This window comes from Dermacentor silvarum, chromosome 3 (genome assembly GCF_013339745.2).
Source record: "Dermacentor silvarum isolate Dsil-2018 chromosome 3, BIME_Dsil_1.4, whole genome shotgun sequence".
NCBI lineage: Eukaryota > Metazoa > Arthropoda > Arachnida > Ixodida > Ixodidae > Dermacentor > Dermacentor silvarum.
In genome coordinates this window covers 180,628,321-180,653,563 of record NC_051156.1, presented here as the reverse complement: position 1 = coordinate 180,653,563, position 25,243 = coordinate 180,628,321, and the positions used below count along the sequence as shown (strand labels likewise).

General features: G+C 48.5%; 1 protein-coding gene across 1 annotated transcript in view; it reads right to left on the bottom strand.

Annotated features, from left to right (window-relative positions):
* LOC119446169 (TNF receptor-associated factor 4-like) overlaps positions 1–15,589 on the bottom strand; it is a 69,767-nt gene extending 54,178 nt beyond the window's left edge. The window contains 1 exon segment of the mRNA XM_037710526.2: positions 15,303–15,589. Within this exon segment, the coding sequence (XP_037566454.1) occupies positions 15,303–15,416 (114 nt within the window). The 5' untranslated portion in view covers positions 15,417–15,589.
* Positions 15,590–25,243: the final 9,654 nt, after the last annotated feature.

Here is a 25,243-nt window from a genome sequence, read left to right as displayed (position 1 = left end):
ATACGGCGGGACCGGAAGCGTTGTCTGGGATCGAAGAAAGGAGGCAGGCCGGCCGCCTTCCGGTTGGCTGATGCCACCTGACCCGGTGTATGTATGTACAGCCATCGTGCGAAAAACCTCAGGATATCCGTGGTTGGCGCAACGTTATACGTGCCTTTCTCACAGGGAAGAAGACTCCGTGGGAGCTTCTGCTTCTACACGAGGCAGCAACCTGTTGCGTTTCCTTTCACGGCAGGTGCTGCTGCGCGCCTGTATGCTCCGTGGGTGTGAGAGTAGGTTTCTTGCTGGTCAGGGTGAAGCTTGTGAGGCTTTTCCTTGTGGATGCTCAAGCGGAACACTATATATGCAGACCTGATCCGCTTGAAATAAAAGCGTCGACCACTTCCGGAAAATATTTGTTGTAAGACCTTTGTCGTAGTATATACTTCGCTCGTCTGATGGTATCACTTTCGTTCGATTGTGAATGTACAGAACATACTGTGGCGTTAATGTTTGCGCCGTGACACACAAGAAAAAGTACAAAAAAAGTCAAGAAAAGGTGAATGCGTGGGAGTAATGGCAAGTGTGGGATCTAGCGGTCGGTCACGCCGACCTCCGACCCACTCCAACTTCAAGAAGCTTTGCAGACACTCGGCGACCAGTCATCTAAGAAGAATGGGAGTGACCATTACACCCTCCCAAGCAACTGAACATTTCTGACGCCCTGACTATGTATAAAAGTGGGACAGCTTTGCAGCGTAGTGCGCTGTCGGGTCGTACACATACGCGTTTTGCCTGTGCGTTGGCGGCGCCAAGCACCATCGAAAACGAAGAACTTAAGCTTTTCCCGTAGAAGGTTGTGCTATCTTGTGGCTGTTTTGACAGTTTTATTGTTACCTTATACACATGGTCGCGAATATTGTTTACGGTGCCCCCGAATGAGCTTCCATTGACTGGCAATGTGTTCACAATGGAGCAGGGTACTAGCTTGCCTGTCGGCGCATGGTCTTGTCCGTTTTCTCGGAGGTGTCACATTTGTGGGCTTAAACGCAAGGAAACGACGCATTAGTGGCAACTGAAATATATAGGTAGGGTTAGAACATAGGACACAGCAAGGGAAGCATATGCATATAGTGTCGTATATCTATTCCACACCTGCGTTATCGCGTTGTGTACCATGGTCGAGCATGAGTTGCAACGTATACGCAAACAGCAAGCAACCGATCAGAATGCTTGTCACAGGTAAGTACACCGAAGTGCGACGTGTAATCGCTCTGTAGCCCCAATTCCTAAGCATGGAGTGGTCCCGAGGTGCACGTTTTGTAGTCTGAATCGAGCCACTGTTACAAATGCAGGTGAACCTGGAAACGGAGCAACGCATTGCTGTATAGTCTCGGAATTTTTGGCGTTCGAATGTGTGCCGATAGTACAACTCCTCTTTCCAAAACGGCAAATATAACTTGCGGATGAAAGAAACAAGGCTATACGACCTCACTGCAGGAAACACGGGTGGAGCACCGCAACCATATCGGGATAAGCCCAGCAGCGCTTGTACGACCCTGAAACAAGAGCCCACCGCTAGCCTTATTATGATCCTTCTTTCCTTTTTTCCCCCACCTTCTTTAGGTCACCGAGCCACCTGTTCTTTCGTGTATATACCCGTAAAAAGCTTTTGTCTCGCTTTACCCAACACGCGCAGTGCCAGGAGGACCACGCACTGAAACGTTTCGCGGACCAGCAGCTGTTTGCGAGATTCTCCGGGGCACGCGGTCGATCGACGAGGACACACCTACGCGACGACTTCGATGCGTTCGCGACGTGGGCGGGAAAAGCAGTTACACGGCGAACGCCGGCAGCTTCGACGACGTGATGTGCGCGCCTAATGGCACGGACTCGGTCGGCGCCGGCGCGGCCTCCCCGTGTACTTTCCGCGTTGACACGCAATCCACTCGAAGCAGCCTCCGAGTATTTGTCGTCTCCAGTCAGCGGGCGCAATGTATGCGCACGCAGTGGATCTGAATATTGGCGTGCACGGCCGTCCGCACAGCGGCCTTGAGAATTGCTCGCTTTCGAGTCTTACGACACACTGCGCGACATAGACACTTCACCACAGTTTATACTCACAATGCGTTCGACGCTGCGCGAGTATGTTTGATGTACCCAGAAGTCTTCCTCTTTCGTCAGTGTATGTATGTACACGGAGAACCTGGCGCCCCGTCGATATACGTGCATGTGCATTTGCTTTGGCGGGCGTGTCCGATTCCTAATGCGAGTATACAGAGGACAGTGGGTGCACGCGTGATAGTACGCGCGCTTGGTGTGCAAACCGGGAAATCGTATTAGCGACGAGGAACGCGGATAGACGCACGAGCTTTCACGCTCGGGGTGGACGGTAAAGACATACGCCAGCATTTTCTTAGACCCTCAGCACGAACTTCAAGGCATCGTACATACAATAGTCCACCGCAGGCCATCGATTGTTACAGCGCTGCGCTGACACTGCTGCGAGTCCCTTTTGCGGTCTTCTTTAACGGAGGAGTTCACATCTGTCAGTACTCTAAGCTTCTTTTGGTGGTTTGCAAGAGAACTGTGAGCATCGACGAAAACTGTGAGTGAAAAGCGAATATTTCAGATGCTAATTAGAAGCGCATACGGTTACTTCTTACAGTTCGGTGTCGTGGTATATGAACACATGGGAAAGTCTCTGTTTGGAAACTTTTTCCTACTTATCGCGAATCCTATTACATGGGCGAAAAAAAAAAAGGTATTGTTAAGCTAACGTTCTAAACGCTCAGAAAAGCGATAATGTTTGCAGAGATCGCTATATTGAGAGTTCGACCACTTGAAGCTTATTAAAACAGAATTTCGCGTTGTAGAGGAACGGACGACTGTCTCGGGGTAATACTATCAAGCATTTCTCTTAAACCAGGGAGCGTTTTCTCACAGGATATACACATAAGGCGAGTGCTTGGGGCACTACTCTTCTTATCACGATCATCACATCTAAAAACACCAGCGTGCAAATGCCGAGCGCGGACGTCTGAACATTGCTAACGACAGCATATATAGCATCGTCGCGTCATCCGTGAGCGCGTCTCCATTGTAGTACATGTCCTTCGTGCAGACAGACCTTGTACCAGTACACAAAAAGTATCTGGAGCTGGTCCGCCTACACCTTTCTTCGGTTCTTCCTCGATCTGTGACTCAAATACCGAGTAATCCTGAATCACACCATCCCTGAAGCAAGAAATTTCTCCGGACCACACTCGCACGGCTGAAGCGTAGGAGTCAAAGCAATCGAACCACGTGTCACGCACGCGGCAGTTCTCCAATCAACACTTAACAAAAGCAAAGAAAGAAAGAAAGAAAGAAAGAAAGAAAGAAAGAAAGAAAGAAAGAAAGAAAGAAAGAAAGAAAGAAGAGAAAGAGACAGCGGGTCTCTCGAGTTTCGGGTTAGCGAAAACACTGCACGGCTTGGGCTATTCCTGGATGGCGTCAGTATATACGTATATTCATGCAAGCCCGACCTCGACCGCCAACGCGCGCGCGCGCGATAAAGAACGGATTCTCACCCCGAAGCATAACAAACAGCTTCGGTATACTCGGCGCGAAGGACAAAGCTTTGGGCGCTTGCGAAGAAAAACGAAGGGACACGGTGTCACAGCCGAGTCGACGGCGAGCGGCAAAGTGAAAACCCACGCCGACCGCGGTGCGCGCGCGCAGATGCGACGACCTCGCGTTTACGTGTTTATACACGTGCGTGTGTGCGTGCTCCGCAAGAGGTCGTGTCTGCGCGTAGTGGTGCCTGGCCCTTGGTGCTAGATGGATGAGCTGGCAGCATGCGCCGGCACGCTTGCTGTGTGTGGGCGACCCCCGTCTCTGCTGTGCGCGCAGCGCTCTGCATTCGCCGATATACGAGAGCGGGCGGTCGGGGATGAGCCTGTTTTTCCTTGCATTATTGTTATCTTTTTTTGTTTCGTTAGCCGACAAGGCGCCCACGCAATATCCGCCTTTCAGTTGGACTCTGGTTCACGAGGCAGCCTACAATTAAATTACCCCCCCCCCCCCCCCCTCTGTTCAGAACAGTGTAACCATAAACTTGCGACAGAACTGCATGCGGACACACACGGGCAAGGAATGGCGGGTCCGCAAGCTTAAATTAAGGTGACGGCTTCATCGTCGTCTTCCAGCTTGTCGAGAATGAGATCCGGGGTCGCAGACTTTCAGTACGTATACGTAAGTTCGGTCCAGGTGAGGTCGTTGCGATGCCTCGCGTACATCACGTGCAGGGACCGTATACATTCCGAAGGCCGTGTTCCGGGTTCACTGCCTATATATTTTCTTGTCTGGAACGGCTCTGGGAAGGACGGTATAGATGAGACAATTTGATACAACACGAGATAAAGCACACCTATTTGGCCTGAAGACGGTGCCGGCCCTTCCCAGAACATCGGCGTGAGTGGAATCACTTCGCATAGCACTTTTTCGAAACCGTCCCTCAAATGCTCTTTTGAAAGTCTTCTCTAACACTCCATTCTTGAAGCGCCGGGAACAAGGGCAACAACGCTGACCTATTGTTTCGCTTTAGCGTTTCTTTAACCAAAGCTATGCCACGCATACAAACGCCGAGTAATGGTTACGCTTCTCAGGCGCAGCAAGAGATAAGACCTTCACAAACACTTTGTACGTGCCCGCTACAGAGGTGTCTTTATCGTTGCATGCATACCGCGATCTTTCCCAGACCGCCACTGGAGAGCCCAGAGGAATTCAGCGTTGGTTCGGCCCTAAAGAAAGTGCCGCGCGAATTGAAATTAGTGGGCTGTAACTCTCGCCGCATTGTAACCAGTTACACCGTGGCACCATCGGCTGACCACATATATACAAGCGCAAACACCGAGCTGATTATAGCTCTTCAACTGTTTGAGTCACTCGCGCTGTCCTTGAGAGTGTCCTTGGTGGCGACAGAGCCAGCTGCAGACAGGGCAGACATCGCGCTTGTCAAGCGTCTGATGGAGGCCCGTTATCGGCGCTCTTCTCCGAGGAGTTTGAAAGACTCCCTGTGATTAGAAAAGTGCGCGCTGGTGATTCGTCATTCAGCCGATGGTCTGTCTTCCGTGACAGTCGAGATACGTATGTGCACGTGATACAAAGATGGCTAGCCGAGGTTAAATTTTCATACTACATAGCATGGCGAAACTATGTATATAGATTGGCGCGCGCGTTTCTCCGGTGTTTATCCGAGGGCGCGAGGTCGTTTATGCCGAACCATTCTCCCGTAGTGCCGACATAAGAGGAGCCGAGCCGGTGCCTCCATGATTGTATGTCTGCCTGTCTGGTACGCGTCTTCAGATGCAGTATATACCATCCCCAGTTAAAGCGTCACGCACCGAAGATAACGCAGGGGAAAGAACACGTATGTAAGGTCAATGTTCAGCTATATATATATCATGTAAGATGTCGGGAACTATACACATCTCCTTTACTATTGGAAGAAAGAGTGCGATTGAGAAGTATAAGTTGCTTCAGAGGTGAGCCGGAAGAGAGTCGGAATGCAAAGGGATCGAAGAATACAGGCGACTGAATTGACGACGGCAACTGCTGGCGCAATTGGTCGGAAGAGAGGAGACAGATGAATCCGGCTAGTGTTCTTTTGTTTTGTTAAATAAAGCTTGTTTCTCTTCCTCTTTGGAGAAAATATTCCGGACTCGGCCCATTAGCTACGTTCTAATCAACTACAAAGCGCGCACTTACACGACACACTGCAGAGCAGATTCATTCCGCCGACCTGATCGGCACCAATTTACGCCTCGCAAGAAGGGCTCCAAAGGCAAGCAGCTATATAGGGACGGGATTCGGCGCCACCAATTCACAACACACGCGGCTCACGAAATGAATCAGCCGTTCTGTCCGTCGTGTTAAAGAGACCATTACAGTTTTCTTCACTACAGTCATACAGGCACAGCTGACAGGACATGCTCGCGACTGTGCTGAGGCTCTGCGAGGCTCAGCTGCAGTTAGCGGGTCGTGGCTGAGCCACGGCTTTCCCGCGAGGCTTGCTTTTGGGAGGCGTCGACGCCCATAGGTTGCAGCGCCGTCTCGCGCAGGTTACGTCACCCGGTCGTACAACTCATCGCCCCGGGTACCGGAATGAGGCCAGCGACGACGACTCTATTCTCTTACAAAGCAGGCGTGCACACGCATCGTGAATGTGTGTGCGCGCGCAAGCGCCCATGTACCATGCGCGCGTGCGGGCCACTCCGCGGAGAGTCCATTGTTTCTGCGTCGCCAGCAGCAGCGCTTCCTTTGGCTTCATTCGTGGGCGCATAATACAAACCCGCGAAGCTCGGTGTACTGTGTGCAGAGAAGAAGACTTCCTCAAAGTGAATTTGAGGCAACCTTTTGTCTCGGTTCCGCCTTCACTTTTGCGCTACCGCTCTCAAAGGGGAAGCTCGAACAACGACCATGGGACGGGCTACCGTTATGGAGTTTCGAAAAAAGAAAAAAAAAAAAAAAAAAAGAAAGCAAGAGGACTCTCTGCAATAAAAGTACACGGCTTCCGGATGGATTGTATCTCTCTCTTGTCACCCCCTCCCCCCCATTTTTTTTCTCTCTGCCTTTGCGTTTCTTCTTTGGCTGTGGCTCGGATTATTGTACGGCGGCTGTAACATTCATGACCCAGTGAATGGGTCGACGGATATGGATTGTTGATGCATGACGCGTGACTGAGACATCAGGGCGTCTATATGCCGCAACTCGTATATAAACGCGCCTTGCACCAGCGGCGATACGAACGATGCGGTATAGGCGACTCGGATCGCCTTTCCCAGCCGCGCCATTCAAGCAAAGCGGCGGCGGCGTTCACGCCGTGTGGAGTCGTACAGATCTATAGATCTTCGCATGGGCGTTACGAAAAAGCGGGATATCAACTACACAATTGAAAACGCTTTCGCCATTCCTCGCTTAGATCGTGCATTCTTTCTTAGTTATTGCTTCGTCGAATCGCGGCACGCATTGCCTGCAGTGCGTGGAAGGCTGCACGTCTAGCAGTAGAGCGTGTATACACTATACCAAAAGTATGCTGCATAGAGTAACCGAGAAATTACCGCTCATCAAATTGCTATAGAGCGGTGAAGGGCGCGCGGAGCCTGCTAGATCGACGGTGTCGTTAAATGACAGGAATTTCGATAACGAGAGAGATATAGGCTGCGTGTCGCAATGTTTTTTTGCGGTGCGTCCCATTGGGACGATCAATGGACGCGTGACAATTGGCCATGATGCATTGGACACGCGTTGCCTCGTACACAGATCGCCGCACGTCGAATTACGAACGTTCTTGCGAAACTTCGTCATCCTCCGGAGTCTGACCCGTTCTCAAACCAGGCAGGGCACACTTTCGATCCGTTCATCTGCGTTCCTTTTTTTCTCATTCAGTTTTGTTTCGCGGATTTGGCATGACATGCATTGTAGAGCAATTTATGTCGCCTGTACCTTTCGTCAGGTGTCGTGCGCAATGGCGCGCGAATACTAATGAATACGGTAGAGAGCTGAGAGCATGCATATAGCTTTCTCCTGCTTTCTTCCTTCAACTCGAGGAGCGAACGCAACAGTGTATACACTTGAACCGTATCGAGGGCGAGCTCTGCACGTCGCATGTTCGCGTTGGAATGTTGATATATTCTCCGTGCACTACGGTAATCAGGCGGGATTGCAGTCAACGGCGGCTTTCGAAGTTGCGACCATACACCCCCCCCCCCCCCCCCAACCAAAAAAAAAAAAAAAGAATAGAAAGAAAAAAGAAAAAGAGAAAAGGGGGGTCAGTGCAAGTCCCTTGCACGTCGTCGGCCCCTGTCATCACCTGTCGCGTTGCAGTGACATTTCCACCCACGGAACACATTCACATTCTCACAATGGTTTCAGTATACAATCTCCAATGCTGCACCGCATAAATCTGTGTTTTGAGCCAGTTGATGTTGCTGTTACAGCGCAAAAGAGCGAGACAAATAAATACATAGGCGATGACATCAGTTTCTGACCCACGTGTTACTCGAAAGAGAGAGAGAGGAAGGGAGAGATAAAAAAAATTACACCATCTTCCCGTAGGGGAACCCTGAGTAGTATGCGAAGCAGCCATGGGGTCAACTCGAAGTTCGGGATCGGCCTGTCGCCGCTGCCGTTTCGTGGCTTCTTCGCAGCATACCTATGGTTCACAAACTTTTGTACCTGAATGTACACAAAACACACGCGCATTCTCTAAAACTACACCTTACTCAATCAATACGCAAAAGAAATTACACAGGTGAACCGAACATCTTTCTCCTGCGCACGAAAGCTTAGTGCATCGATTCTTAACGTCAAGTAACCTGTTTACGACGTCTCCCCACATCCCGCCTGTTCCTATCACCTTCTGAAAACATCAGAATGTTGCCAAAGCAGCTTCAACCATATATTAACTCTCCAATGGAGCCATACGTAGCCAACCGATCAAACTATTTTGTTGTCTAATAACTTCACCGTCACCTCGCGCATATTTCGCACCAGGGCTATCCTTGTGACCTGCCGTATATCGCGTGCTGTTATAGCAGTGAATGTTGTGGCAACGTCGACGTCACCTCTTTATTTAGCCGACGCCGAAGCATCCTGTCGACATTCTTTTTTCCCCCTGTCGAATAAATTGGTTGATCGCTGTTTGGTTTTTTTTTTTTCGTTTTCTTTTTAATAAGCTGTGCTGACAGGCAAGGCTCCGTTCATTAAATGAAGCGGACAACGCTGTCACGGCGTTTTTGATGGTCTATAACGCAAAGCCACGTCTCAGGGCCCAACCTTATATATCGTTCCCACGAACATGCTTTTCATTCGTCCGCCCAACTTACGACCATAACGACAATGAAACTTCAATGACAGCAGCCCCAATACGCGTTTATTAAACGATTCAATGTGTCGAATTAAATCTCATTTTCTTGCCCCGTAATTCCGTACCGTGCCTGTACGCGGACCCCGCGCGCTCATTTTTGCAGCCTCTGCTGTCCCTTTGCCGGCGTCTATATTTGCAGTGAAATATCAGGAATTAAACTCTTTCTGTTGTTAAAGGCACAACAAAAAAGCAGTACTAACTGCAGTTTATACACCTATAAAGCATGTTCTTTCAAAACATTCTTTTAATCTGGCAAGAAACTGTTGAAAAAAATGAGGACTCAAACTATTTCCTTCTAGAATGTAGCGCCGATGCCCGGCAGTGCCGGCACATCAACGGTGGCGCTGCAGATTTCAGCATATTTGCTCGTATACTTGGCCCGTTATGGCACAGGAAACGTTGACTATAGTAAAATCGAGCAGACGATCTCAAAAATACACGACATCACAGCGAGTTGGCGCGGAAACTATATCGTTTTTTAATCTTTTCACTAAATTATTATTCCGCGATAGCAATAAGGCAGCCTATATAGAAGGATGCTCTATATAGACCTGAATAGATGCAACAAGACCGAAGACGGACATGGTGACGCCACCCGGACATTTCCAGAACCAGCTAGCTGTGACGTCATGGTCGTGACGTCACAGTGTCCATACTCGGGTTATAGTCAATTGTTTAATGGATGGCGAAGAAGCGTCGAATCGCGTTCTAAATGAACCGGACTCAACTTATATAACAAGCTCCGATGACCCCTCTTGTGCCTAAAGTGCCCAATTACACAATAAATATACTTTGAAACACTGGCGCGCCGGCGTTGAGTTCTTGGCGCGAAATTCATGATAGTCTGGCGGTCATTTTATCTGCTACAGTAATAAGCCCGTCACTGCCAAATGATTGAATATAGTCATTAAAAAATACGTTCTGTTATACTTGGCTTGCTATCATAGATTGACGTAAATAGTACTTCTGCATGCGACTCCCTTTCGCTATATATGTTATACAGCGAAAAGTAAATGAAAAATAATGATAAAACTGAAATAAATTAATGAAAAAAAATGACAACGACGGCAATAAAGATAGCAACGCCGCAACGGAGAGTTCACGTGGACGCCTGTTTATGCCGCTATCCCGAATATTATATACACTTTGTAGTGCTTGTACATTAGTGCAAGAGTCCACCACGTATACTAATTGGATATATATAGGTCGAAACATACACTCTTCCTCCGGTCCAGCTCCGTTCATAGTGCAAAACATAAGCGCGACACTTCTTCATACGTAATAGGGAGCCTACATACAACGCTGTTTAATACGTAAACTGCAAAAGACTACTTATCCCAAATGCCTATTCTAACTCTTGTGTCCGCCAAAAAGCGTTTCAGGAATGTATTGTGCTACAGATGACTTGGTCAGCACGGTCCGAGTAATTCCTGTATTGACAAGCGAACGAGTGTCCGAACTTCCAAGATTTTTTTTTTCTTTCTTTCTTCCTCTCCCCCCCCCCCCCCCCCCCCCTTCACGTTCTACTTTTTGCGGCGTATTTCGAGCACTCGAGAAGAACGCGGCAGACGTTCTCAATTTAATGGTCGCAGTCTAAAATGACCTTTAGTGTTGTTTAAGGCGCTCCCCTTTCATTCGTTTACTTCCGGCGACTAAATGGAGAGAGCAAAGAATGCGTATATGTACTTAAATACTATAGCTCTGTTTACGCCGGGAGCGTTGAACCCCACAGAGCAGCAGAAGGTCGCAGTTTGCAGCAGCTGTATCGATCCCTGTGTGCACGCGAACACGACGAGGTATCGGCGGAAATCCCAGCGACCGCATGACGTGCCATGCGTGATACTCAGAGGTCAGCCGTGGTGCCGATTGCTGTACGAATATACGTTCTAGGCGACCAATAATGCACACCCTGAGAGTCCTGCATCGGCCACGCTCACTTATAAGGTGTATATTCAATTACTCGCAATTGTCGTTGTTTCCCCCTCACTTAAATCATTTTTTTTAACTGGCAACTATGCGTGCCCGTTTTTCTGATTTCGCTTTTTCCTTTAACGCGTACCACTTTGCCTCATAAGTGCACCTGAAACGCCCTGAGAGGCAATTTGTTTCCGACCTCTTCGTCCGCAGACCACAACGCTACATACTTACACATATAATGACTGTCTTGGAATACGAGTATCGGGGATGTTGTTGGGCAAACAGCTATAAAGCATAGTACAGAAAAAAAAAAAAGGCATGAGCCATTTCGTTACCTGTTCGCAAATGTCCTCAAACGTCACATACTAGAACGAGGTATAAGCTGAAAAATGGGTCATGCTGCATTTCACGGGGGCAGGGCGTTGATGACGAAGAGGAGGCCCTTACGGGCCGTTGCATTCATTACTCACTTTCCCAGCAACGCTCCACTCTCTTTTCGTTCGTAATTTGCCCGCTTCCATTTTAGATTTGCGGTCAATTGCTAGGCTGTGTCTCGCATCTCGTTTCCGAGACGCACTTCAGGCGAGTGCTTGCAGGACGAACTGCTCATGCCTCGCGTATGCGACACATGCTGCGGCTTTCACCGAAGGAGAAAAGAAAAAAAATACGAAATAAAAAAAATTAAAAGAAAGTCGCAGGGTCGTTACACGACACGCGAGGTGTCCGACATCCTGCCTGATGAGGTCTCAGAAAATGCCTTTTTTTTTTTTTTTTCGTTCTTTCCCCCCTTACTGCCGCTCTGTCAAGCACACGCACGACGCCGTTAGAAGAGTCAAAAGTGTCCGTCGTTGTCGCGTTGGCACCACGTGCACGACGTGCGACCCGCGTGTACAGGTCGGTCACACTTTCGTTAACGAGCGTTTTCGTTCTGTCTGCAAGGAGAGCGACGTTTCGGCAAGGAGAGCGACGACGCAACGGCGGCAGCTGCCACGTCCTGCAAGCAGCACGAGAGAAAAAAAGAGAGAGAGAAAAAGAACAAAAGCGCAGTAATGGCCGTCACTGGCAGCACGTGCGACCTATAGTGCAGATGACGAGGAAGAATTAGCAGTGCGAGATGGAAGGAACGTAAACAAAGAGAAGGATAAATATTATCGTTGCTCGCCCTCGCTGGAGGGACTGGCGCCGGAAGTCGTCGTTCCAACAGCTTCCGGTCGCGTCTGTCTGCTGGCGACGCACGAGCGCGCGAGTGTGTTTTTCTTGAGCGCGCAGCTTTGTTCGAGAGGCCTCTCGCGGAGGAGGAAGACGATGGCGTGAGCCTAGTGTTTTCACTTGGTCACGAGGAGAGGAAGCGAAGAAGATAACGAAAGCTAGAGAACTTTCAGGGAAAGTGGGGTGGGGAGCGACGATGGTGCCGGAAAGTGCCGTTTCCTGCCGGAATTCTGCCGGAGGCCATTTGTACAGCTGTAGAGCATCTATGGGGCTACAACAATGACGTCGTCACGGTCATCCGGTATTTGCAGGCGGAAGAGCTACGTGGTGGCTTAATTACTACCTAACTACCTTCAGAACTGCAATAGAAGCTATGAACGAGGACTCAGTATGGTTTCTGCGGCTTAATCCCAAATCGCGATTGCTTAATTTCGCTCACCTGCAGTCGCGATGAACTTTCTGAAGGGGCCATGTAACCGACCACGCTCGTGCGCAAGTTGACGTACGAACGGAGCTATAGGCTAGCTTTGCTATAGCCGGACTTCGCGAGTTTCTCTCCTGCTTCAGCCCAAAAAGCGCGGAAATAGTAAGTGTCTTCGGTGAACTTGCAGCAAGCTAACCCGTGCGAGCGAGCCATCATGGAAGTCTGCATGCAGCCTACATTGCAAAAACTCACGCGAGCCCAAACTTCCTTGCGGGTGATCTCCACGTAATGAGTTTCAGCCATATATATATATATATATATATATATATATATACATAAAGCGAGCAAAACGAGCAAAAGAAAAAAAAAGATGATCGCCAGTAGACACAACTTTACAGCCACGAGCGGATGACTGCGCAAAACATCAGTCGCAAATTGACAGCATCCGGCCAATCCCAAACTCCGAACCAGCCCTCCCATAAGATTCACTCTTCTCCGGAAATGAAATGTTAAAGAGAGCGGCTCCCGGTGGCTGACTGCCAACTATTACTACTACTGTCTCCCGCCCCGGAATGCACCAGCGCGCTTCCGGCAGGCCCAACGAGCTGCTCGCTCAACGTTGCTGCTGGCTGCCGCACAACGCGTGCGCGCGAGCTTCCGAACGTCTTGGCTCCACAAGAAGCAAGCGTGCCTCTTTCAAGCCGCCCCTTCTTTCTGGTTTACCGACGCTCCCTCCGATGAACGCGGGCGGGGCCGGCGATCGGGCCGACGAACGGGAAGTGCAGGACCCCGAAACCGTATAAACAAGTCCCGGCCTGCTGCTGTCGAGCGACGGCTGCTGCCTCCTGCGTTCGCTGTGCGCGTGTCGCGAGTATGCGAACGCACCCGCATGGATGGATGAATGTGTGTAACGCATAACAGAAGAAACAGCGGCAGTGCTTCCCCCATGAACCACACCCTCTCTTCTTCCTGTGGGCGAAGCAACCCCACAGCTGGATAAACTTATATACTCAGGCGCCACGAGCCATGCACCCGCTCTTTTCAAACTTCCTTTCTTTCTTTTTGTCGCTCCTGCGCGCTATCATCGCTCATAAATTTCTCCTCGGGGCTTCGCGCGTAAACGGCACGAATAATATAACGCTGCGCGTGTGTTCGGCATTGATGAAAATTACGTGCAGGCAGGCGACAGCTGCGAACAGATGCGACGCAGGACATGTTTTGGCAATTGGGCGCGAACGAAACCGCAAGTGAAGAAAGGCGCTGCGTTGCCTTCCTTTGAGGAGACGTGTGCGGCCTTTTAGTGTTTATGTACAGGCGACATCTGCGCGCTGTATGGGCGCGCAGGCGGTCTGAAACGAGTGGAGCGATGTTATAGCGCGACCGAGAGTCTGCCTTGCGGAGCGCTAATTGATGCCGGATGACAAGGCTCTTCGGGCGCCAGCTGTGCGGCGGTCGCTGCACCCATTCCGTGCTGATCGATTTCTCACAGTAGCGGGTGCATTCCCTGTACGGGTGGGCAATTTTTCTTGGAGAGTGTATATAAACAGTTGTCTTGTTACGGAGTGCGTATACTGGACAGTTAGACTATGTGGCTTATCCAAAGATAAATATGTAGATAAGGAACATGTGAAGGGAAGTAAAGATCCTTGTCGGGGGTGAACGGTGTGCATAAAAAGAAGGATTAACTGAGGACGGGAACGATTAACAATAGCCAGCTATCAACACAATTAAGCTCGCCTATAAGAGTCAGACAGCTCATGGACATAAAGGCAGTAGCACCGTAAACCAGCGGTTAACATCGACTCCCTCTGCTTAGGCAACTGACAAACGGTTCAATGTCCGCAGAATATATACTCAGTGACAGTGAATTTGCATCTATAATAAATGAACGTGCTGGAACACGTTAGAACATGTGTTGGCGAGGAGTGAACGCATCTCTCTTGCTTTGCATGGCTCTTTAGCTTTTGTTTCAGCTGCACACTCTTGAGAAATTTTCGTACACCTATGAAAAAATATATTCATTTGTCTGAGAAGCACCTTAGAGTCGCTTGAGCAACTTTCGTTCCATCTGTCCCATGAGGGTGTTTCATTCTATCTTTCATGCTTTATAGCCCTCTTTACTGCGCATGGGCTCGACGACACGGATTCGAAGTTTTGAAGTGAACTTGTTTCACTGTCTTTCTCGTTCGCGCGCGTACAACTGTGTGGAGACGTTTGCTTGTCAAGTTCTAACAAACTCGCAATTGTTTTCACTGGTCAAAAATTGAAAGTAGCGAGAAAATACTGAGGGAGATAAACAGCGGAGCGATATCAGGGCGACGAGCACGCGACGCAATGGCAAAACCGTCGAAGGGATGTACACGACAGTAAAACGCGAACATGCGACACAAGGCGAGAGGCGGGAAATACTACAGCATCGAACGCGCCGACCCGTAAGTCAGCGAAGTTGTGCATGCATCTGAAAGGAGATCGATTCTCTGAAGTGACAACTCAGTGATGGTCAGTGCAGCATGGTGCCCAAAGGCCGATTGCTTGTCACACACCAATTTCGTAAAGTCATCGTTGCATCAGACGGGGCTGCACACCTTCATTATATGTCTGTTATTTCACTTGATAGTATTGCAGCAAATTCCATGGGATTAAAATGAAATAAAAATAATCAAAAAAACGGGAGGGAAAAGAAACCGCAGGCGAGTCCTGAAACGTCCATCGATTCCCTACTCGGTCAGTGACCGCAACTTCTTCGATAACGTGCAATCTGACCGGATAACGTTCGTCACAAACAGACTACGCGCTGCCGAAAAATACTATGCGCTGCCCACGTCCTGTGCCGCCTTCGCGTGTCGCAAGCGAGAGACTCACCTGCATCCGCTCGGAGCCGAATGCCTTGCAGACTGGACACCGCTTGGCTGCCGGAGGCCTCGCCGGCAGAATGAGTTGGTCGTCGATCATGGGTCCCCTTCGAGACGGCATCATGGGACAGAGTCCTTCTAACACAGACCACCGTCCCTCTGCTTCGCGCAAATCGGACAAGATCCCGGATAACTTGTAAGCCCAAGCGGGGAGCGCGCCACGCCACAGCGCGTCAGCAGAAACGACGGCGCTGCCGAGAGCACGACGGCGGTACGAACCGTGGCACACGGCATCAGCGGAACATCTGCCGTCGCCGGAGGAGCGGCGGCAGACCTCGCAAGAGGAAGGAGGGGTGGGCAGCGAAGGGGGGGGGGGGGGGGGGGGCGTGATGTTGTCGGCGAGGGGGTGCGGTGGCGACCGACCGACGACGAGTCGCCAGGCGACCTTTCCTCCTCTCTCACCACCTCCGATTAACTCTCCCGTACTCTTCGCCTTCTTCCGACAACACTTCCCCCTGGTCCTCCATGCCCGAGGTTCGGTCGAAGTGGCGGTGGCAAGGGGCCGTGCGATTGTTGTGGTGCGGCCTCCCCGAGGGACGCGATTGAAGCGAGAGGACGTGAGGGGATGGAGGTGAGAGGTACACCCGTTATAACGAATTCACTCTTCGTGAGCTCTAATTTCGATGAATAGGGGTGCTAACGGGACTCCGTTGTAGGAAATCCGCTCCTCCGCTATTTGAATAGCTTCATTTCCCCTTTTTTCTCGATTTGGAAGCAGCGCAGCCGTTTAAATGTTCTGTGACGGCCGTTCTGACACACGCCCAAGTTTCTTAGCCGGTCGACGACTAGAACTCCTTTATAACGAAGTCAGCGCCCACGGCGACAGCGGGGGAACGAGACGGATCAGTAACTGACCCTCTTAGTTGTCCGTCCGCAAACAGTGTGCAGGTTTTCTCGCGCTGCTACAAACTTTTGTCGGGTCTGCTGAGCTCTTTCCTGAAACTATTTTCTTTTGGCGGAGAACAATTATTCAGGCAATGCGTTGAGACCGTCGCCATTTACAGGGTGCGGGAAGCCAGACAGGCTATGAAGTGAGTGAAGCCACGGCATTGTTGGTTTTCGATTAGGAACTAAAGCCAGAAATTCTATGACCTCGCTGAGCCTTCTTACACTTCCTAGCACCATGTGCGCTCATAGCGTAGGCCTACCCCACTCGGCCAGTTCCTAGCTCGCCAAATGAATATCCGCGCAGCGCGTGGCACGCGGCTGTATTTAGTTCGCCAAGACATGCACTCCGAAATCATGGCTACAACTTGCAGAATTAGATTTATCTTTGAATCCCTGTATAGAGTAGCGTGATGTACGAAGCGTGCTAAAGGATTATCGCAAATCATGAGCAAACATTACACCTTTATTTATGATGTTGATGTTCTTTGGATGCAAAAATACTTAGAAGTGAATTGATAGCTTATAGTTGTTTTTAATCTAACGCAGGCGGATGTGATTCAGTTTTGTGTGTGTGTGTGTGTGTGTGTGTGTGTGTGTGTGTGTGTGTGTGTGTGTGTGTGTGTGTGTGTGTGCGTGCGTGCGTGTGTGTGTGCGTGCGTGCGTGCGTGCGCGCGCGCGTGTGTGCGTGTGTGCGTGTGTGCGTGTGCGTGTGTGCGTGTGTGTGTGTGTGTGTGTGTGTGTGTGTGTGTGTGTGTGTGTGTGTGTGTGTGTGTGTGTGTGTGTGTGTGTGTGTGTGTGTGTGTGTGTCGGATGTTCTCAATCTGACTTCCTCCTTTTTTTCTTTTTCTCAAGCATGCTTATTACTTTGTAACAACTGGTACTACGAACCTGTAATGTTCTCAACTGAGAGTAGCAGTATTGCAGATCAAGAAAATAAAAATGAGCCGTCGTAACTCAGTTTTCTTTTCAGATTGGGATTGTTTCACTCAACGATGCGGCCACGAAAGAACGAGAAATGGAGAGAGAGAGAGAGCGGATGGGGCGAATAGGAGATTAGATGTTCTTTGGATACAAGAAATTAAATATGAGAATACAAGAAAACAACATAGAGAACTAGAGGGAGAATTTTAAACGTACCACAGTCAAAACAAAACAAAATAAATAAATAAATAAATAAATAAATAAATAAATAAATAAATAAATAAATAAATAAATAAATAAATAAATAAATAAATAAATAAATAAATAAATAAATAAATAATAGAAGCGATCTTGTCAAGATACATCAAAAACAAGCCTGTAGCCGTGAACAACTCGAATTACTCGACGAGTGAAATTTTCGAGCCGCAAATAAATAATTGGCAGAAATCTGGCTTCAAATTTTAGATAGACTACTAATTATAAGAGAACAGACCATGTCACATCAGTGATGCGAACATAGAGAGCTCCACCAAAGACGCAAAAACCAGAGAGAGAGAGGAAGGAGGAGGCGTTAATTAGGCTGTAAAAGTTGAGAGATCGGCCTGGATCGAAGTTCTGACCACGCAGATTACGGAACATCGGTGAAGGTGAATAGTCCACGTAAGTTTATGTAACAGTCACAAGGGCTAAACACATCCTTGATTAGTTAAACTTATAGTGGACCGCAAAATGTAGCGCAAGGAAGAAAAAAGAGAAGGCACGCGTTACACCATGGAATCGGTGCCTCTGCTTAGCAACAATGCTTTCTGAAATGTAGTTACGGCTTCTTGTTCGCTGTCAAGCTTGTTTGACAACAGACATTTGAAGTGTCCCATTATTTATCCTTTTATTTGTGCTTCTTACTAAACCGTATATTCGTCCAAGCGAGAATACTTTTAGGAATTGGAATGTCAAATACTCGGAAATGAATACGAGTCGAATAAAGGATCGACTCCCGAATTCGTACCTGAAATTTCGAATATTCGCGAACGCCAACTTCTTAATCGAGACTTCTGTCTGTTACGACGTTGTATGATGACCGCGAGATACTGGCTACAGCCGCCCAGTGCGAATCGATGAGGCAGGTACAGTCGCTGAACGGCAAAACCAAACGTGTCGCAGTGAGGGTGAGAGATGATATAGTGTAGGAAAATGGATACGGGCCTGCTCACCTTTACACACTTGGAGGCCTGCGAACTGTCCTTAGCTCCCTTGGTGGGGAACTCCCAATATTCCTGGAGCTCTTCTCTTCTGCGGCGTGGTCAACGACCTCGGCGGCTTGACCCGTGAGCCCCCTTAAGCACAAAGGTCGATCAGTGCAGCAGTTGACAAGGCTTGACACGCTCGGCTTTGTTGCTATGCCACTATAACAGGTTAAAGTATGATGGGGACGAAAAGGAAGGCCACAAGACGAACGTCACTGCGTGGTCCCGTGAGCGGCGATGTGTGGGCAGGTGAAACCTGGTCGAGAGACCTGTGCCTTCTAGAAACGTCTGACCGATGGCAGCATTGAAAAAAAATCACCAGCCCTTCCCCTGTCGAGAAAATGGGGGTAAGCGAAGCTTGTCGTGTGTGTATCTTACCTTCGTAGTGATTTTCTTTCTTTCTTTCTTTCTTTCTTTCTTTCTTTCTTTCTTTCTTTCTTTCTTTCTTTCTTTCTTTCTTTCTTTCTTTCTTCCTTCCTTCTTTCTTTCTTTCTTTCTTTCTTTCTCTATCTTTCTTCTCTCTCTCTTTCGTTCCCTATCTCTCACTCTTCTCTCTTTCTCTCTCTTTCTCTTTTGTCCCTGATATGTGCCATTGAGCTTGGACCCTTTCTGCATTATCGCCAGGATCGGCCCACTTTTCAGCGTGACACCACCGCCACCACCACCGCCCGCTGCCGACACTTGTGAGCCTGTGAGCCTTCGCCTAAAAAAGAAGTCCCCGTTTCACCTGATAGGCGAATCATTGATTGTGATAGCTAATTATTAGACAGCAATATGAAGTAGGATTAGTCGTTTTAACAGTTACATAAACGCATAGGCAAACACGAACACACCTCACTCGATGACCGCGGACAGTCGCTGTCAGAAAGCTGGTGCGATGAAGAGCGGCAGCAGCGGTGAGCGAATTCCCTTTCGGGCTGCCTCTCGCTTCAATGCCGAACGAGGCGCGCGAGAACACGGCGCACACGAAACCATCAGCTATATCCGGCCGGCTAGCCTTCGAACCCAGCGCAGATTGCCTGTAAAATATATGACGTATACGTGGCTGCCCGCAGCCGCGGCAGCTACAGTAGAAGAGGAGAAGCGCATTAACCTACTCCCCCCCCCCTCTCTTTCTCTCTCTTTTATCGCAGGCACATCTCCCCGCTCCCACCCTTGCACGCGTAAGAAGATGGCGCAAAAACTACGACTCGCTTGCGAGCGCGAGAAGACACCGCCGCATCCAGCCACCATACTCGGCTCATCCTCGCTAGCTATCGCTCGCACGTATACTTCATACGGCGTGCAGCCGTGATTTTACTGCATATGGACTTTATGCGGAGCATCACGGCGACGACGACAGCCGAAATTCGGCTTTAGTGTTCATATTTATTTATTTATTTATTTATTTATTTATTTATTTATTTATTTATTTATTTATTTATGACAGGAGTACTGTCGGTCTCTCACATGAGACCTTGGGCAGGAGTGGGTCATACACAGATAAAAAAAAGCAGATAAGGTAATACAACAGGGAAAAAAAATTCGTCGGCCCTTCCACTACGTGAAGGTGGTTAACCAGCGCAGCTGGAACGTGCGGCCCCGGTGTTTATCACTGGGTTAAATCCGAGGGTTCATTAAAGTACTTCTCAATTATGAGGTTACACACACGTTCGGCTGCGACGGAGAGAACGACGTCACTGACACACACACACACACACACACACACACACACACACACACACACACACAACACACACACACACACACACACACACACACACACACACACACACACACACACACACACACACACACACACACACACACACACACACTGACATACCGTCAGTGACGTCGTTCCCTCTAACGCAGCCGCCCGCAGTCCGCCGTTGTCGCTTGCATTCGATCTCTCGAGTTTGCTCGGTGGCGTGGTTAGCAGCATTTGCCTGCCATTGCCGCTTGCGATTCTTCGTAATTAAATTGCTTCAAAATTGAATCTGTCCTTTATGTAAGACAATGAATGGTTCATACCCCTTTAAGCAATAGTTCATACCCCCGTAAACGCGGCCTAGCCATTACGGAGACAGAAAAGAAGTGAAATCCTACGCTGGAATGATTAGCGGCAACGCAGTCAGCTGTGGTAGCAGACGACGAACGTGGGAGCAGTGGCACGAGTGGACAGCTATACGAAGTAAGGATAGTAGATTTATCGGCTGTATAAACTTGTAAACATGTGCATACTAACTAACTCATAGTCCAAAGCAGTTCTTCTGCTGCGGCTGTCTGACAGGTAAAACATGGCTGTCTGAAACAGAAATTGGCAAGCGTGGTGTCACGAGCACACAAGCAAACATGAACACATCTCACTAGATGAACGCCGAAACTCGCTGTCAGAACACTAGTATGAGGAAACGCATCACTCAGCAAGCGAATTGACCTTCGTGCAGCCGCTCGCATCAACGCAAACTAAGCCGCGAAAACAAAGCGAAAACAAAGCAAACTACGCCAGTGTTGGTACATACCAAGTTAAGAAAATGATCATGAGAGCACCAATACGTAGATAGATAGATAGACAGACAGATAGATAGATAGATAGATAGATAGATAGATAGATAGATAGATAGATAGATAGATAGATAGATAGATAGATAGATAGATAGATAGATAGATAGATAGATAGATTCACAAAGTGGAAAATTTTCGCCAAGAAATGCTGCGAAATAATCAGAGTACCTCCAAGCGACGGCAAACGACGTTACCTTTGTTCTGTCCAGCTACGTAGCCATTTGCATATATTTTAAGTTTGGCCCAAGTGAAGTGAAACTCCCCGTACAGTTGCACGCTTCTACAGCGAAATGATCTGTAGAACAAAGGACTAAGTGCCGGTCGGATTCATATTTTTCATAACTACTGTGAACGCCTCTACAACGAAGACCACTACGACGAATTTGCGTGTACAGCAAAAAAATTTGGTCGTCCCGGACGGTTGACTTGTTGCTTTACAAGGAACGTCCCGTAGCAGTGCCGTCACTGGCCTCCGCAGTCGTCACCAAGATGTGATCTGCGCTAGCGCTAGCGATGTAATTTGAACAACGTGCCAATGTCAGAAGTACGGTCCGGCTGCACTGCTCGAGGAATCGCTCAAATCGTACTCTGCTTATTTTAGCTAGCCCATCAGCGGGTGCGACGGCTGACTCAGTTGATGATGACGTGATGATGATGTAATCGGAACTGACAGCCGACGACATATTCGGAGCCAGCTAAGGCGGAAAGCTCGCGAATGTAAACGAAGGCAACAGTGATGAAGATCCTGTAAAGGCTTATTCACACAAGGCCGACGCGGCACCGATTTTGGACTGCCGACAGTTGGCGACAGCGTTTTCCTTCCTTCAAACCGTTGGTCACAGCGTTTCCCGTCCTGTAAACAGCCGTCGCCAACAGTCGGCAGACCAAAATCGGTGTCGTGTCGGCCTAGTGTGAATGAGCCTCAAATGAACCAGGGAATGTGGTTGGAATGCAGGCGATAGCAGCATTCGACGATCTGCAGCTTTAATTTGCGTATAGCTACTACGTTTCGCCGCGGAGCATGCTAAGAACCTTGGTGCATTAAGGTTGGCTACAGTAAGTCGCCGATTCTGCCAGACAAAGTGTGCGCAAATAAATTAACACCTTATTTCATTAGGTCGCCTCTTGAATTCGCGTTAAATAAACGTGTACCCTTGTTGAACGTGCTTATAGTTGGCTGTATACAGTGTGAGCGGTGCGGTACGATACCTTTACCAACGAAGGTACCTGAATAGCGAATGATTTTGGAGGTCCTAAGCACTTCGTTATAAAGGGGCTGACTGTATATACAAGCAGCCCATGTCAGCTATAGGAAGCCCTCCCCCCTCGAGCAAAGGAATCATTAGGAATCGAGCAAAAGGAATCATTAGGCACTGTGTATGCCTGTAAATAAGCGATGTAAATGATGTCAGTGAGACTCGTTTTTTACCAAGAGGACTTAACGGTGTTCGGAGAGAGAGAAAGACGTTTATTAAATCATAAAAAAAATAGAAAATTGTACATCTATGAAAAGGCAACCCCAGTGGTTTTTCCGGTGAGGTGCCTAGATTAAGTTAATGGTTTCGCTTTTTATAAGGTAGGTGAGCAAGCTGTCATATATAGCTTTGCGGTGTTGAGGGGTCCCTCTAGGAAGGATCCAGTCATTGAGTGTGACGACTGAGCTCTGCAGCCCAGCAAGGCAGATTCTTCGCAGTGAGGATAGGCCACGACATGTCTATAGCAAGTGGTGTGCTGTGGCTGGCGCACCCGTGGTGCAAGTTCCACAGGTGGTGTCAAGCGACTTGTCAATGTATTGGGCTTTGAACGCAGGCGTGACTGCCGTGCCGGTTCCTGGGCTTCCACGCCGGGAACGCGTGGCACTCCGCCGTCAACGTAACGGTGTTCGGAAATCATGATAAATTGCGTGTATGAAGAGTTGGCTCGAAGGCCTAATAAAACATTCCACATTCGATTCGATATTCGGAGGTGGCCTATCTCGGATATTCCTACTCCATTCGGAAATTTCACTATTCAAACAGTCCTATGACATATATAATATATTGTTTCTGTTGGATTAGTTAGCTAGAGTTATACTGTATATGCACATGCACCCCTTGGGTCTCAAGCGGATAATATGCAGTAACTCTATAGTACTGAACTGAACTGAACTTGTGGCCGTACCCTTTGTAACGGGTGAGCAGTATTCAAACATACTCAGGCCAAAAAAAAAAAAAAAAAGAAGGGGCAAAAAAAGAAAAAAAAGAAAAGAAAGGAAAGAAAAAGGTTCACTAGCAGCGCACTAATAGCAGCACTGCCTTGGCGCCATCTACGAAGGCCCAGAGTAACGAGATGCCAGGTCGCTGCCTGGCCTCCGAAACCCGCAATTCTGGGACTATCAAAGGGCACAGGTGTGCGACCAACGTCGCATGCGACCAGGCATGCCATGGAATACAGGGTGTGGCCGGAGAGGGGCGCGGTCATGAGGGCCTGCGTTTTGTTCGGCTGGGTCTGATTGGGTGTAACCTAGACAGGGTCGAAGTTCATGTGGGGGTGCCGTGTAGGTCACGAACTTGACTTTTCTCGTGCTGCATTTTTTTTTTTTTTGGTAATTACTTACTCGATGCTTTTCAGACTATCCTATTCGCGCCGATCAAGGGCACACGCCCAAAAAGACGCTGGCAGAACATACTGCACTCCTATTATTTTCTGTGTGGCTGTTCCTGCCCTGCTGCAGGTGAATTGCATGCTCGAGCAATTAATGATTTTGCTTATCTCGTTTGCAACGATAAATCCAAGTTTTGCGAAGACGCTGAATCTCCTTTGTGTACAGCCTGCAACGTTTCGCACACCGTCGTGGACTTTAAATAAATAAATAAATAAATAAATAAATAAATAAATAAATAAATAAATAAATAAATAAATAAATAAATAAATAAATAAATAAATAAATAAATAAATAAATAAATAAATAAATAAATAAATAAATAAAAGGGATAATATTAAAGATAATCCTTATGAGACATCGCCACAGCACGCGATAACTTTCAATGTAATATATTTTGTACTTTATCGTCACAATGCACAGGAGTTCGTAACTTCATTTGGGTTGTGGCAACAAAACTTGTCGGATCTTTTATCTTGGATACGTACGTAAAGTTTAGTTTGCGAGAAAGCAATACGAAACCCCCATATTCACAAAGTATTTTATGCAATGCAGACCAGCTCATAACAACGAATATAGCGAACATGCTAGTGAAACAGACCAGACGATGAGAAAACCCTTAGAGCCCTGGGGCAGAAATGTCGACGCAATCCGAGCCACGGAGGCCCAGAAGAGCATACAGCTGGGCTAGTTGGTAAACATTACAATAAATAAGAGGTTTCTTGAAGCGAACCAGACGAGCACAAAAATAAATACACACATATGGACAGGGCAGAGCCGACCCTGTCAATGTGTGCGTCGCTTTCGTAGTAGACTGCAGGTTCGCACCGGAATCTTCTTACTCAATCGCTGTTATACTTCCGCCAGTCAAACCTTAGAGACATGAAACGACGCCTGTCTCAGTCATATGGGATTTATGTGTTTGTTTATTCCAGTTTGTCTTCCTTTGTTTACTTTCTCGCCCTTGCCTTAATTCAAATTTACACCTCATGTGACGTAGCCAGCCCAGAATATCTTAAGCTTCAATTTAAATGATTTCTCTCCCTTACGAAAGCAAGCGCTCCGCTTCGTGAATTCTGGCTATTCATTACTTTTTTTTTTTTGCAGGCCTAAATGGTAGAACTGACGCGTTCAATCTGGCCATCACTTTCTCATCAACCGCTATGGCCATCATGAAGATAAATGAACATCTTTGATCGATACTCCGCGAGGTCTGGAGCCACACCTGCGGCTTTCCCATACATCCTCCCATCGTCGTCCAGCGAAACTGGGGTGGGAGTCGGGCGGCCGGCGCACTCCTCCCCCACCTCCCCGCCGGGTTCGCTCAATCGCCGACAGCCGGGCGCCTGGCCGACGCGTGACTCACCGCGGCGCGCCGGAATAATAATAGCTGCAGGTAAGCGACCAATTACCCCAGTGTGTCTCCTCGACCGGCCCGGCGTGATCTTTCCGGGAAATACTGGGAAGCCAAACTAGCTGGACGCACGCAGTTTATTGATGCTACGAACACACACACGCACGCACGCACGCACGCACGCACACACGCACGCACACACACACGGGCGCGCGCTCTCGGATGCATTTTACATTTATAAAACAAAGTTGGAAATTAAACGTACAAACTAAGTGTACTTGTTATCCGCTATCCAT